The 16,180-nt window shown below is 44.6% G+C and overlaps 1 protein-coding gene across 2 annotated transcripts in view; it reads left to right on the top strand.

The window, feature by feature from the left end:
* Positions 1–16,180, top strand: part of Syne1 (spectrin repeat containing nuclear envelope protein 1) — a 454,246-nt gene that overhangs the window by 199,083 nt on the left and 238,983 nt on the right. For both annotated transcript variants that reach the window (XM_051164670.1, XM_051164671.1), the window contains 6 exons: positions 1,602–1,807; positions 2,486–2,641; positions 7,950–8,241; positions 9,241–9,413; positions 11,802–12,111; positions 12,940–13,104. In XM_051164670.1, the coding sequence (XP_051020627.1) occupies positions 1,602–1,807; positions 2,486–2,641; positions 7,950–8,241; positions 9,241–9,413; positions 11,802–12,111; positions 12,940–13,104 (1,302 nt within the window). The remainder of the gene's footprint in view (positions 1–1,601; positions 1,808–2,485; positions 2,642–7,949; positions 8,242–9,240; positions 9,414–11,801; positions 12,112–12,939; positions 13,105–16,180) is intronic.

Genomic DNA, 16,180 nt, shown 5'->3' with positions numbered 1-16,180 from the left:
GCTGTGGTGCTGATGTGGATGCTGTGGTGCTGATATGGATGTTGTGGTGCTGATGTGGATGCTGTGGTGCTGATATGGATGCTGTGGTGCTGATATGGATGCTGTGGTGCTGATGTGGATGCTGTGGTGCTGATATGGATGCTGTGGTGCTGATTACACCGTTCCTTCTCCCAAACACTTCCTTGAGCCAGACCTTGACTGTTTCTTTTCCTGAACCTTCTTATTTTGGTCCATCTCTTTTCCTTCCCATCATGGAGTTGGGCTGTTGAGTTGGACCGGGTTAAGCAACAAGAGAAGTCATAGATAAAACAAAAGCAAGCTAGAAACTGTCTAGATCCATCTTCTTGTGTTTTTAACCACCTGACAATCCTGTAAAAGTCATTCAAAGTAAAACTTTATTTTAATTGTTGTCGCAGAAAAAAAAAACGTATTTTTCCAGCACTATTTAGCAACTTTTAGGAGTTTTTTTATTGTCTATTTTTAAAAGGAAAAATTGCCTTGTTCTCTTTTCCTATTTTTTTAATTCGTGGTCTAAGTTTGAAAATATTTTCAAATCAGAATAATGGCTATTACAGGCTATTTGAGTTGGACTAATGAAGGAAAATATATGCATACAGGAAGACAGCTATTTTAAAGCAGAAGTCAAGATGAGCTTTCAGAAGATAGAATCAAGTGAGATTTTGGTCAATTATTCATAGCTACTTATCTGAATACAGCACAATGATAAGTATTGTAAAAGCCAATGTTTATTTACTTTTTTAAATCAATGGGGCCCATTGTGGTGGTACAAGTCTGTGACCTCAGCACCCACGATGCCAACACAAGAGGCTCTTAAGTTAAGGCTAGCCAATACTCCATAAAACAACTATCCCCCAAAATTCCCCATTAAGGTACAGGAGAATTGTATGGCCCCTTGGATCATAAAATACTGTCAGTAACCCACTGTACTGGGAGTCAGGTTATTGGTTCATGCACAGGGCTGGTTTTGCAGAGGGATGGTAAATTCAAACATAGAACTGTCCTCCACATTGTGGAATTCCACACAGAAATGTCCAGATGACAGTTGAAGGAACATTCTGGAATTCAAGGGAGACATTATCAGCATTGAGTTCTGAGTTCCCCTTGTTTTGTGGAAGGCTGGGCACAGATCTTCCAAAGAAGAGGTGCGTGCAGGGCCAGGAAGGTCCTGTCCTGAGGACTGGTCTTCGTGTAGAATAGACCAGAGATGAGGAGGAAGAGACAGAGCGCTGTCTGGTTAGAGATCTGTTGCACTAACCACTTGAGGAAATGGGAGCTGAGCCGGGAGACTGGAGCATTAAGAACAGGAAAACACTTGAAAATGGGGCCCTGGTGGGAACTGCCTCTTATCCAGCTTACTGTTTTCCATTTCTCCCCAGTTCCTGTTGCTTCCCTGTCTTGCACTGCCTCAGGGAGGACCCTCAGTTTTATCCAGCTGCGTCCATCCTTCTCAATCTAGCCTCTTTAGACTTTTTCCCTCTGGACTATGCTTTGCTTCCCTGCTCACTTTATTGTCTCAGCTCAGTGCTGTAATGAAGAATCTCATTTATAACAGCAGATATCTGTATTGCCTTGGCTTCCAGGGTGTCCTGGATTCAGTCAGTGATGGGCAGCACAAGCTGGATGCGGTGACTCAGGAAGGACAAACTTTGTACGCACATCTGCCCAAGCAAGTCGTTAGCAGCATCCAGGAGCAGATCACAAAAGCCAATGAAGAGTTCCAAGCTTTCCTGAAACGATGCCTTAAAGATAAGCAGGCTCTCCAGGACTGTGCTGCAGAGCTTGGCAGGTAGGTTATTGTAATAAATGTGGGTTGGTTTCATCACACAGAGGAGGGCTTTTCAAACACATAGTGGAACAGCTCATGTGAAGCCACAAACAGTATTTGAACCGTGAGGTTGAATTATAGTGAATGTTGACCTGCCTTAAGAACAGGTTATTTCTAATAATAATTGATGACTACCTTTGAAAGTCTCATTTGGCTTTATTTCCAATGTAGGGGAAAAAAAGCCAAGGAATTATATCCATGGGTAATCATAAATGACCTGGCTACATGCCATTTTAGTCAATTTGGCTTACTCAGGGTACAATAGCCAATATCTTTTCCTTTGTATCCATGTTTACTGGGATAGTCTTGGTAGAAAACAGCTATTGAATTTCATGGATCAAGAGTCCAGTCAGTTACACACACACACACACACACACACACACACACACACACACACACCAGTGGAAGAGGATTTAACACTGGAGAGCGAACTCCATGGTACAGGGAGAAAGGACATCCATAGGATCAGGCTGTCTTCCTTGTGACCATCGACCAGTTAAGCAAGCTTCTTGTTGAATTCTCTGTATAAGTTGAAAATTCATGTGGCCTTAGTTGCCTCAAAGAAGAGGTTGTGACCTCAGCTGTTGGGACAGTAGCAGACACATTGAGAGCTTTCTGAGATGTTTGTTTCTCCTCTAGCTTTGAGGACCAGCACAGAAAGCTGAGCTTATGGATCCATGAGATGGAGGAAAGGCTGAACACGGAAAACTTGGGGGAGAGGAAACAGCATATTCCAGAGAAGAAACACGAAATCCATAAAGTCGAGATGTTCCTGGGAGAACTCCTGGCTGCCAGGTGTGGAGCAGAAACAGAGGGGGTTATTGATTTGCGAACACTTTAGGCTGGTTAGTTAGTTAGTGGCTTGATTCTTGGTTGCTCATACTGGTTGGTTGTTGGTACTGATTTCTTCTGTTCCTGAATAGCTCAACTACCAGGCTGCCTTGCTTATGGTAGTGTGGTATTCTGCAGGAAGTGAGGCTAGGAGTGAGTAGCTCATTTACATGTTAGTTTCCTCTCCCTTTGCTCTGAGTTAGGCCACTCCCCTTATCTCTCTAACTCTTAGAGATTTTATAAAGAATACTGGCTGGGAGCGGTGGCGCACACCTGTGATCCCAGCACTCAGGGAGGCAGAGACAGGCAGATCATTGTGAGTTCGAGGCCACCCTGGTCTACTAAGCAAGTCCAGGACCACCAAGGCTACACAGAGAAACCCTGTTAATAATAGTAATAATAATGATGATGATGATGGTGGTGATGATGATGAGGCATGCTGAACTTCCCCTCCTGGGATCAGCTTGTGTTTGTTACCACCAGAAGAAGCTGGCATAAGAAAAGACTACACATTCACACTGAGAAAATACAGCTGGAGCCCCACCCTGACCCCCATACATGTCTTCACACACTGTAGCCTCCAGCCTTGTGCTGTTCACACATCCTTACAATATCATTGGTGCCGTGAGACTTGTGGCCACCGGGTCCCGCACCCTCCCTCGGTCTCTCTCCCCTACAGTCTCTCTTCATTGCTGCCCTGGCTCCTCTCCTGGGTACAGTCCCCTTATCATTTGACACCAATGCCATCTGCAGTGTTTTGATCGTTAGTTCTTGCTTCACTTCTGGAACCTTCCCCCTTTTGCCTGTATTGTAAGGTACAAGGCTTCCCGCCAAGGAGTGCCGCTTGATCTGGAACTTGGGCTCCTTAACGATGGCCCCTCCACACCCCCCAGCCCCACCCCATGCTTGTCTGTGAGGCAGAAAACAGCAGGGCCCACCCTGTGTAATCAAACAAAGCACTGAAATCAGAGCGTCCTTCAGAAGATTGCGGCCCTTGTCCATTTCCACTGAGCCTGGTTTATGGTCTACTATGCCAGCGTCCATGGTCTTGAAGAACAATCTTGCAAACAAATGCCTGGCAGAACATGTGTCATGGCTAAAATTATCCCACAGTATCTGGGGAGCTGTGTCCAAGACCCCAGTGGAGAGCAAGATCCATAAACACTCAATTCCATGAAAGGATGTTACCTCATCTAACCTGCTTGTGTCCTCCCACAGTTTGGATCAGCTCCTGATCACTTACAATATACTGTAAAATTCTGTGTGCATTCAATGCAGACATTATTATTTAACATACAGATTCAGTAGGTTGCAGCTGAATCTGCAGGTGCAGAACCCCAGGTTAAGGTGAGCACAGCCAAGGACTTGTTGGCACTCCAGTTTGATAACTATGGAGACATGCTCCTAGGTGCCTTTGTCCTGTCTCTGAGCACTTGTCAGAGACCTCAGTTCTTTTTTATTATTATTAATTTATTCAGATTACATCTCAATTGTTATCTCCTTGCTTGTCTCCTCTCATTCCTCATCCTTCCTTCCCTCTTTCACTCTATTCCCCTCCCCTAGGTCTGTGACAGAAGGGGACCTCCTCCCCCACCATATGGTCACAGCCTATCAACTCTCATCTTGGTAGCCTGCTTATCCTTTCTTGGAGTGTCACCAGGCCTCCCCACCAAGGGGAAGTGGTCAAATATGGGGCACCAGAGTTCATGTCAAAGTCAGTCCCTGCTCTTCACACAACTGTAGATGATGTCCTGTCTATTGGCTAGATCTGAGTAGAGGTTCAATGTTTACTGCATGTATTGTCCTTGGTTAGTGCAGTAGTTTGAGCAGACCCCCCCTGGGTCCAGATCTGCCCATCGTGATGTTCTTCTTATAGCTTTCTAGGACCCTCTGGACCCTTCTATTTCCCCATTCTCCCATACTTCTCTCACCTAGAGTACCATTAGGAAGTCTCCGCATATATCCCAATCTCCTTGGAATATACCCAGAAGATGCTCCACCACACAATAAGGACATATGCTCAACCATGTTCATAGCAGCCTTATTCATAATAGCCAGAACCTGGAAACAACCTAAATGTCCCTCTGCCAAAGAATAGATAAAGAAACTGTGGTTCATTTACATGATGGAATACTACTTAGCTATTAAAAACAAGGAAATCCTGAAATTGTGAGCAAATGGATGGAACTAGAAATGATCATAATGAGTGAGTTAATCCAGAAGCAGAAAGACTCACATGGTATATACTCACTTATAGTTGAACACTAGCCCAAAAGAGACCCTAGTTCTTACCATCTTTTCATTCCCATTGTCTGAAAAAATAGAAAATGTTGACAGAATTAAGAGAGCAAGAACATCAGCCTTACTAAACTCTCTGAAAATGAAACTGTATTTTGCTTTCCCAATATTGACTCTTGTCTAGATACAAGATAATAGAGACAAACCTACACCTACCTTCCTCCCATGCTTTGAGAATGGCTTCTCTTCTTGACCCTATTTCTTCACACACACTGCCATTTATCTTTATCCCTTCCTCCTGACATCATTATCTTAAAACTACCCTGAAGGAAGTGGCCCATCACAACATCATTGGGTTTTTTTTTTTTTTTTGTACCTCTCATTATCACCCCTTGCCCCAAGTGTGCATGGGTGTAAGTGCATGTGGAAGCCAGAAGATGCCATTAGCTATTATTCCTCAGACACCTTCACCTTATTATTTGGGGAGGTCTCTCCCTGGCCTCCGACTCTTCAAGTAAACTAGGCTGGCTAGCTAGTGAGTCTTAGCGACACCATCTGCTTCCCAGCCTTGAGACTGTAAGTGTGCACATCACTGAGTCCAGCCTTTACTGTTTTGCTAATAATTGTAACATTGATATATAATTAATGACATGTCAGTCCCAGATATACTAGGACCAGATGCTAAGTGACCTCCAGTGTGTTTGACTCAGATTTTTCCTTACAAACTGGCCACTTCCAGCAGCAGCAGAAAGCCTCTCACTCAGCTTCTCACGCTATGCCACCTACTTATTTGTTTTTCATGGTCTCACTATGTAGACCAGGCTGGCTTCCAGCTAACCATCTTTTTGTCCGAATCTACAAAATGGTGGAATTATGAGCATGCACCACCACCTTGACCCAAGCTACCCTACTTCTTTCATGTGTGTTGCTTGCTTCTCCTAATCATCTGGACGTTTTCTGTCATAAAGTGGCCAAATCTTTACAAATTAGTGGGGCAATCTTCAAAAATTAGAGGGACATACCCTATGGAAAAGGCATAAGGACCTGAGCCTCAGGAGTGTTTGTCATCCATTGAGCAAACCATTTTGTAGTAGCAATTAAATGGCTTATATTGGTTATTATGTAACTCATAACAGGTATGCTGTAGCGCCACCTTCCCGCTCACTAAGCAGATTGATTACAAATGTCCTGATGTCTTGCAGAGGGGGAGTCATGTTGGGTAACTGTCTCCCAGAGTAGGTAAAAAGTTACCGTTTACAAAAGAATTGTTCAGAAACCAGCCAGAGTTGTACATGGTTCACATTATGTTCCTTTTTCTAGTATATTCAATAGTGGTGTGTGTGTGTGTGTGTGTGTGTGTGTGTGTGTGTGTGTGTGTGTGTGTGTGTGTTTTATGCATGCCTGCATTTATGTATGTAGAGACCAGAGGCCAGCAATGAGTATCCACAGAAGTTTTCCTCCCTTTTAGTTTTTGAGACAAGATCTCTCCTAGGCTAACTAGCCAGAGGGCTCTGGGGACCCGTGTGTCTCTGTCTCCGAGGGACTAGGATTACAGGCATGTGTCAGCAAGCCCAGAGCTTTCCTCAGGTTCTGGGGATCGAAACTCAGGTGCCCATGCAGGCGTGGGGAGCACTTTTGCCAACCGAGCCTCCCCAGTTATGCAGCAGTCCTGACAGCTCATTGCTGCTAAGCACCCAGGCTTCCCCAGATGCACATACTCATGGGAAGCTCAGGCTCCCGTGGTCAGTGTTTCCGGGGGCTTTGAACCAAAGAGAAATGAGGAAATGACGGACAAAAGGAACACAATCCTCACCTTCGAGGAACATGGGGGTTTCTTGTTTTTTCAGTTTCAGTTGTAGTTCTTGTGGTTTTTTTTTTTTTTTTTTTTTTGAGCCATCTCTCCAGCCCTCTGTCATAGGTCTATTGAATGCATGTGAATGGAGCTGAAAATAGAAAGTTGTATTTTTTTTTAATCCCTAAGAAAATAATCTCAAATGGAAAATATGTGAAGTATGTGAAATGACAGATACATTAATCTGCTTTATTTGGTCACTGCACGCTGTGCCCATAAGCCACACTATCGCTTTACCAACCGTATATTTACATGATCACAAATTATTACCTTATAATTAAGATAGAAAAAAAACCCAGCTGGCCGAGTTGCACTAAGAACTCTGAACCGAGCTATGCTAGGGTTGAGAGTTTTTTTTTTCTCCACTCTGGACCCAATTAACATAACTCCAAAGTATGAGAGACCCAGCATTCAAGGTACACCAAAGATGTTGTTTGGCTCCTACCACAGCATTTGAAAACAGCTTCCCTCCTCCTTGGTCTCTGCCTAGCATTGTGTTACATCCTGGGGATGCAGAAGGATGCAGTCACCCTGGCTTCTAGACAGTGAAGACCTGTGAGTAGAGACAGGTGTATTGGGTTAGGAGGAAGACATGGAGTAAGGGCACAGGAGTCCTGCACACATAGCCACATAGCCTGCTTGTTCCCGGCTGCCATGCCTACTGCCTAGGGATGGGATGCTTGTGTTGAGCTGTAAAGAGGCATCTCAGAAACTAATGCACAAACAGAATTGTCATGAAGGAGAGGCTCCACCTCCCAAAACTTCCACCTGCCACCTGCTGGGAACCAAGTGCCCAAATCCATGAACCAATAGGGGGGACACTTCACATTTGAGTTATACCATCCATACCAGAACATGAAAGCTTCTCATAGTTAGGGTATCAAACAGGAATGGGGAGATGCTAGAGATGAGCTGAGCCCACTTTCTGGACTGAATTTGGAGAGAGATGTAGGCTGTGCCACTGGAATTTAGACAGAGGCATCGCAGAAATGGACCCATATTCCCTGACACATGTTGACTACACTAAGAAGGCAGGTAGCCAGCCTGATCCCCAGCATCTTAATGTGAAAGTCAAATCAGCCATGAGCTCTGGTCTCATTCCTGATCCAATGTCAACAGTCATTTTTTCATTCCCCTGGATCCAGAATGCTGCCACTAAAAAAAGAAATTCTGTTTGCCCAGAGAATCCCTTGACAAACTCTCCCAGAGAGGGCAGCTTCTCAGTGAAGAAAGCCACAGCGCAGGGAAGGGAGGCCGCCGGAGCACCCAGCTCCTTACCAGCTACCAGAACCTTCTCAGGGTAACCAAGGAGAGGTTGCGCAGCTGTCAGCTGGCCCTGCAGGAGCACGAAGCTCTGGAAGAAGCCACGCAGAGCATGTGGTCCCGGGTGAAGGATGTTCAAGACAGGTTGGCTTGTGCGGACAGCACTTGTGGGAACAAGGAGATGTTGGAAGGGCGATTGTCACAGATCCAGGTACGTGACTCAATGCACAGAAGCTAGGATGGACCCCAGTAGTCTGGGAAGTGTCAGGTGAAAATATGTGAGACACAGGAGAGATGGATCGAACACTCAGAGAAAGTGTTCTCCTTTTGGGGAAAGGAGCATATTGTTTTAATAGCTTTAGTTTTGTTTGGTTGCTTGTTTTATTCAGTAGTTAATCAAAGTTTACTACTTACTCCATTACTATGAGAATTGTTAGGAATATAGAAATAGTAGTTAGGACCCATGCTCCAGCAGGTCAGAGACCAGTGTGTGAATTGTTTGTTATTGCAGAGCACAGGTCTGGGCTGTGAATGGAGTGACAAGGGTTCTTTGTAAACACAGAGTAGACAGACCTCTTGAAGACATGACCTTGAACAGTTGGAATCAGCCAGGCAACACACAGAGGCGAGGTTATACTCTTTGAAGATGTGTCTTCATTGTCTAAATTAGTTTTCACTGAAGCCAGTCAACAAAATTGTACTTACTGGCATGTGGCCCAGAGTTTTCTAAGAATTTAAGTTCATCTTTGGACCCCATACTTCTGATATCTAGCTTATATTATTATAGCCTAGGGCCTGAGTATGTTTATTACTTTCATTTTACAGAAAGATATCCCTGCCTTAATTTTTCTTGGCAGGGGAAGAAGTGGTGCATGCATAATTGTCTGCGTGCTTGTGGTGCTATCCCCCTCAGTCACCATCCACCTTGTTTTTTGAGAGTCTTTCATTAGCCTGAAGCTCCTGTGGTGGGCTAGGCTGGAAGCTCTGGGTCTGCCCCTCTCTGCCTCCTCAGAGCTAAGAATATGGGGACATGCCACCACTCCCAGCTTTGTGTGTGGATTCTGGGGATTAAACTCAGATTTTCAGGCTTGTAGGCTTGTGAGCTGAACTCTCACTTCAGACCTCAGCCTCTTAGCTCTAAGAAGCAGCCATTGTTTAGCACAGCAGGTTTTCATATTGCCACTAATGATGTCTCCTTCTCCCTCTCCAGGACATCCTCTTGATGAAGGGTGAAGGAGAAGTAAAGTTGAATATGGCCATTGGCAAAGGGGACCAGGCATTAAGAAGCAGCAACAAGGAGGGTCAACAGGCAATTCAGGCTCAGCTCCAGATGCTTAAAACGACGTGGGCTGACGTCATGAGTTCTGCTGTCCATGCGCAAAGGTGCAGCAATCTTCTCTAAGTGTTTATTTGCCCAAATAAAACCCAGCAGTTTCATAAAGTCAAGGCGCAGCATCGGGGCAGCCTGCAGTAGAGTTACCAAGCATGTTAATTTTTGCTATGTGCTGGCATGAGTGTCTTTGCCTGTGTTCTATTCCCCATGGAGCACAGACCGGTACTGGTATGTTAGTGATGCTTTGATTCTATGTTTTCTTTTCAAAATATTTTTTTCCATTCCCCCCAACCTCACAAGCTCCACCCCCTTCACACCGGCGTCTCACGGAATCTTGCACATAACACAAGCTTGGAAAAATGTCTCTTTTTAAGTCAAGAATATTTTTAAGAATACTTAATAAGTCAAGAGATTCTTTAATAGCTCTTAGCTATTGAAAGGCATGTGCAAGGAACTGTTCTTGGCAAGTTACAGTGCTAATAACCAAGCTCAAAGAGTCTGTCTGTTCCTCACCCTGCAGTCATCACACATTGGTGACGCAGGACATGTGTGGAGTGTTTCTGGTTATCACAGTGATGCAGACATCCAGGCATTAGGTAGCTAAGGCGTGGAAGAGATGAAATCCTGCAAAGTGGGGGATGTTCTTATGTGGCCACTCATTAACACATCGCATCCGGAAGTACTTAGAGTTGCATGATGGTCAGATCCCACTCATACATGGAGTCTGTAAAGGCTCACAGTGGAATGGTGATAACCAGGGACCAAGGACCGTGTCAGGGAGGCAGGATGCAAAAGGACGCACAGTGCGCACGAACCGTGTTAGATAAGAGCAGGAGAGTCGGCAGTGCTGCTCCATATACAGCAGGATGAGGGAAGATCACAGTGCTGTGGTACACACTGCAAAACCCAGGAGGAGATGGACTGAAAAGTCTCACCAGATAGGATAAGCCAAGAGTGTTGTCAAGTGAGGTGTCAAGCACATGTGTCCATGTATGGAAATACAATGTGGCCACATTAATATACATAACTTTCTGTGTCATTTAAAAATTAATTTTAGTTGATAAGAAAGAAGGAAAGACAGAACAAAGAGAGGGATCACAGGCCTGCCCTGCATCAGTTACTGATGAAGAATTAGAGAAAAACGTTTGTCTTTGTTTGTTAGGAATGGAAGAGTTCACCTTCCCTGGGCGTCTTCTCAAGTTATCTGTACATATACAGCTGGCTTGTCAGATAAATAGCGACCACTGAGAATTACATTAAAACACATACCAGAACCCAGATTCTGAACACTCCACCATCCAACCACTCCAGGAGTGGGTCCCAAAGTGACCACAGCAAGTACGTAGGGAGAAGGTGGAGGACCACTGCAAGTCACAAACCCCACTGCAGCTGTCACCCGCCGTGCAGGCAGCGGCAGGGGCACCTGACATTAGTGTGGCGTTTTGTTCGCTTGCTGGCTTTGGTTCTTGGATTTTACATTAAGAGGAAGTGTCTCTTTGCATCTTTGTCATAACTCCTATTGATCAGCAAAGAAAGGAGTCAGATCCTGTGGGGGCTCTCCCATTCTGTAGTAGGCTTCAAGTAATTTCCCAGTGCTTGGCAACAGGCCAGGTTTCCACTTTGTAGAACTGAATAGGGATGTGGGAGGTTTTTTGTTTTTTTTTGTTTTTTTTTCAGATGTTACAATAAAATGTTAAATCCAAGAAACAGATTCAGAGTTCTGACTCTTATTTCAGCAAGAAATTAAATCCGACAGCTACATGCTGGGTGGTTTCCTTGTTGAAGTGACTTCAGCAAACAATGAGCCAAAACAACGTCCTTTTTGCTTGCCAGGAGATCAGAGGCTAGAGAGAAGTGCACATTCCAGATGACACAGACTCAGGTTGTACTGCCAAGAGCGTGCAAAAGACCCTCAGCTGTGGCAGAAGGTGGCTCTGGTGGCTTCTGGAGTCTGATGACATCGATGTAGACTTTTCAGAAACGCTCCAGAAAGATGGGGTGCTAGTACAACAATTTGAACAGGTGATGGAAGCTCATTGAGTATGTTATCCTGACTCCAGAATAGCTGGGGTCCTACGCAAGAGATGCTGGGGGCCTTCACCCAGCATGAGCTGCGAGTAACTGTGCGTTGTTGATCAGTTGATTACTTCCCAGCATGCTAAAGTCTTCGGTTTGAGTGATGGTATCAGGGGATGACAGAGAGAGAAGGTGACAGTTAGGGGTGAATTAGACATACCCTAGCATACATTAATTTTGTTTAAAGCAACCCTAATCGTGACAGATCAAAAAAAAGTTGTTTCACCCTGCACTCAAAACAACATTCCATCACAATATTATTCAACAAAGCACTGTAAATAGATCTGTTGGCCCTGTAATTGTATTTTGGAAGAGACACCTAAGTTGATACTCATTTTTACGGTATGTGACACTTGTTCTAGCACCCTGGAGTCTGTGATTGACCAATGGAACAACTATCTAGAGAAGAAAAGCCAGTTGGAGCAGTGGATGGAATCAGTGGATGAGAAAGTAGAGCATCCTTTACAGCTGCAGCCAGGGCTGAAGGAGAAGTTTGCCCTGCTGGACCACTTTCAGTCCATCGTGTCCGAGGCAGAGGATCACACAGGAGCTCTGCAGCAACTAGCGGCCAAGTCCAGGGAGCTGTACAAGAAGACCCAGGACGAATCTTTCACAGAAGCCGGCCAGGAGGAACTGAGAACGCAGTTTCAGGACATAATGACCGTGGCCAAGGTGAGTACTTTTGACCCACGCAAATGCTTCCAAGTGCAGGTAAGGACCCTTACAGGGATTGAATTACTGGAGCTGGCTGTCTGAAACTATGTATAAGCTTGGTGGGCAGGAATCCCATAAAGATCATTTTCCAGAAAGATGGGAACTAAAGTACAACTAGGAACGCAGAAGGGGTGGCTGCCCAGGAAAGCAAAGAGAACCAGTGAGAGAAGAGAGGACATGTGGGAGGGCTATGGGGGGGAGTGAAAGAAACATGCAATGATGCATAGGTATGTAGGTGCTATGACAAAACCCATTGCAATGTGTGCTAGCCTAAGATTAACTTACAAATAAATAAAAGATCCAAATGTGAGTATTGACACACACTGCTCTCTCTCTCTCTCCCTCCCTCCCTCCCTCCCTCCCTTCCTCTCTCTCTCTCTCTCTCTCTCTCTCTCTCTGTCTGTCTGTCTCTCTCTGTCTGTCTGTCTCTCTCTCTCTCTCTCTCTCTCTCTCTCTCTCTCTCTCTCTCTCTCTCTCTCTCTCTCTCTCTCTCTGTCTCTCTCTCTCATTGAGACAAAATCTCACTATGTATTCATGGCTGGCCCTGGAGCTTCATTTCATATGTAGACTAGGGTTAGGGTGACCACATACTCACAAAGATCTGCCTGTTTCTGCTTCCCAAGTAATGACTTCTTTTTAAGATACTAAATTCACAGAGAATCCGAGCATAAAAAGTGAAGCCTTCCAAGCTACATCAAACCTCTGTGGAACCTGTCACTGCACATTCACCCGATCTCATGGTGGCAGTGACCACGAGTGTTCACGTGCTTTCTCTCTCTTAACTAGGAGAAAATGAGGAAAGCAGAGGAGGTGGTGAAAGACCACCTCATGTACCTAGATGCCGTCCAGGAGTTCACAGACTGGCTCCACTCAGCAAAGGAAGAGCTCCACCGGTGGTCAGACGCATCTGGGGACTCCTCGGCTACCCAGAAAAAGCTACTGAAAATTAAGGTGAGCAAACAGGCCACTATTACTCTGCATTGGTCCATAGGCTCAGCAGTTCTGTGGCAGACAAGGGCTTGGTGGATAAGATTCTTGTTTCTTGTCTTTGTTTGTTTGTTTGTTTGTTTTCGTTCTGGTTTTGGTTGGTGCTTTATTGTTCCATACATCAGTAATTCTAAACAAAGTGTAAGAAAAATAATCGGAAGGAATTTAGTTCCACTTATGAGCAACCTGTGGCCTTGCCTGTCTGTGTTTCTGTATGCAGCTGTACGTACTGCTGTAGTGTAAGAGACTGAGAAATACCACTCTATTGGCCCAGCAAACCCAGTGTAACCACAGCTTAGGAAGCTTTTTAAAGTTTAGGCTCTGAAGCCAATGGGCCTTCCTGGCATCTTTCATCTCCTGACTTTCTGGTTATATTTTTTGGAAAAATCACTTTTGTCAATGTCCTGCAGTCTCATTGGAAATACACAAGGAAGAAAATGAACAAACACACACAAACCAAAAAAACCTATAGTTTTTGGAATCAGCTCCAAAGAGCCGTTTGGAGGACTGAATTAGATATTCAAATGAAAACACTTAGCACCCTGCCTGGACATGGAGTGCGCTCAATAAGAAAGTCCAGTAGGTTTGGAAAAGGGAGGGATTGACTTACAGTAAGTGCCAAGTTGAAGGAGTCAAGGGTGATCCAGGCCTGGTGCCACACACCTATAAGGTGAGTGCTTAAGAGGATAGGGAAGAGGACTCCACCTGTTTAAGGCCACCCTTGTCTGCAAAGCAAGTCATGGACCAGTAAGGGATACATAGTAAAACCCTGTATCAAAAGACAATTGTAAAGGGGCTGGAGAGATGGCTCGAGTGTAAGAGCACTGGCTGCTCTTCCCAGAGGTCCTGAGTTCAGTCCCCAGCAACCACATGGTGGCTCACAACCATCCATAATGTGATCTGATGCCCTCTTCTGGCATGCAGGTGTACATGCACGGAGAGCACTCTATACATAGTAAATAAATCTTTTTTTAAAAAAGAAAAATTTTAAATGAATAATAATAAGTAATCAAGCCTACAAACAGATAAGTATAAATGGCCAGGGCTAAAAGTTAAGTCTTTACCCCAAATTAAGGGAGCCCTTATCTAAGGAGAGTGGGTACTTGTGGTGAGGGGGAGATGGGATGTTCAGTGATGGACATACCAAACTTTCACCACCAGGCAGTAGTAAAGTCCAGGGCACAATGAACACTCACGTCGTCATTCTTTCACAGGAATTTGAAGAGATGATGTCATAGTCTGTAGTTGGAGTTCCCAGACAGGATGTATCCATGCCACAAATACAAGATCCAGGCATACCTAGGGCATATAGGAGTTTTGGGAGAGAGGAGAAATTCAGGGTCACCATCAGCACAGAGGCTAAAGATGACCTCTGGGTTTGACCATTGGACCATTTCCACAGCAGAAGGGAGGGATGAACCAGTCAGATTGCATGGATTTAGGAAGGAGTGGCAGGTAAGGGAGAGGAGGCAGCAAGGATGGATGGAGCCTTTGGAAAGTTAATTTGAAAAACCTTTGAGGGGGTAAGGAAAGTAAGTACCTCTCCTGCCCTTCAATGCTCTGGCCACCCCCATCCACAGAAACAATCATTCAGGATATGTAACTTGTAAGCACAGTGTCTACATGGATGAAGACATGAATGCATGAGGGTGGGTGTGGAGAGAGAGAGAGGGAGGGGATGGGGAGAGGAAGGGAGAGAGGGAGAGGGAGGGTGAAAATGAGAATACAGGGCAAGAAAATCTCTGCGAAATCTAGTTTGAAGCACAGCCATTACAATGTGACAGTGCCCTTATTGAAGACCTGGGGGAGAGCTGCGGAGATGGCCCCGTGGGTAAGAACACTAGCTCTGCATGCGTGGAGACCCAGAGCTGCGTGCCCGTAACCCCAACCCTGCTGAGTGGAGTCAGGTAGTTGCTCGCCAGCCTAACAAAAATGGCGAGCTTCCAGTTTAGTGAGGCATCCTACCTCAAGAAAGTAAGGCAGAGAGAGAGAGAGAGAGAGAGAGAGAGAGAGAGAGAGAGAGAGAGAGAGAGAGAGGCTCCTGATGTCCTGTTCTGATTGCTGTGTGCACACGTATGAGCAGTGCACACCTGTACACTACTATCCCTAACACATGCACAGGCACAGAATAACACAAGGATAGTCTGTGAATGGAGTGAGAGTTAGCCAGTATGGACCTGTTTCATGCCAAAATGAAAAGGAAGGCATTTAAAGAACCTGACTTTTAACAGTAGAGACTCTCTGAATTTCAAATTCAAAAACCAGTGTAGGATTGAATATTATGTTCTAAAACACTCTTGTTAGATGCAGCACTTTCTAAGTTATGATTTTTCTTTGTTTTTTTTTTTTTCAACCACTAACCACTCTATGGACTTAAAAGCAAAGATGACTTTTAGAATCCTGTTGCCAAGAAAGGCTGACTACATACACATGAAGTCCTGTTTGCAAAAACGTGCTTTACACACATATAAAAATCACATTTCACATGATTGTGCTTTTGGCCACCATGTAATTAGGCACTGTAATTATTGGGATTACATATTAATTAGATCCGTATTATTTAGGATCCACACCAAAGTGTGCCCCTATTGTTTATGCCATATGTGAAGACAGATTAACTTCAGGCTAACTAAATGAAATGCAAGGACTGAGACATAGACATGTTAAAATATCTGTTTTACTTTACACACCTATGACACATGTATGACACGCTACTCATGTTTCGGTTTTCTGTTGTTAACTTGTGATTGGTCTTGTTCATTATTCCTCTCCTCCTCCTCCTTGCTTTTGTCTCCAATAACCTCCTTTTTTCTACTTAACCCAAGAAAATGCCATGAGTTACCTATTTCACAATGGATATTCTAATTACACCAGAAAGCCTGTTCTCTATGTGAGCCTCAAGACTAAACATGGTGCCTGAATTCCCAAATTTCTAGTGAGATTTCTTTTTCTAAGGTGAAAAAATATGACAATGATAAATAAACCCAGGCTAGAGTTTGCTTTAAACTTTTAACTGCATTGGTGTGTGAATTATTCATTT

This window comes from Acomys russatus, chromosome 21 (genome assembly GCF_903995435.1).
Source record: "Acomys russatus chromosome 21, mAcoRus1.1, whole genome shotgun sequence".
Taxonomy (NCBI): Eukaryota; Metazoa; Chordata; class Mammalia; order Rodentia; family Muridae; genus Acomys; species Acomys russatus.
This window is presented reverse-complemented; position numbering and strand designations above follow the sequence as displayed.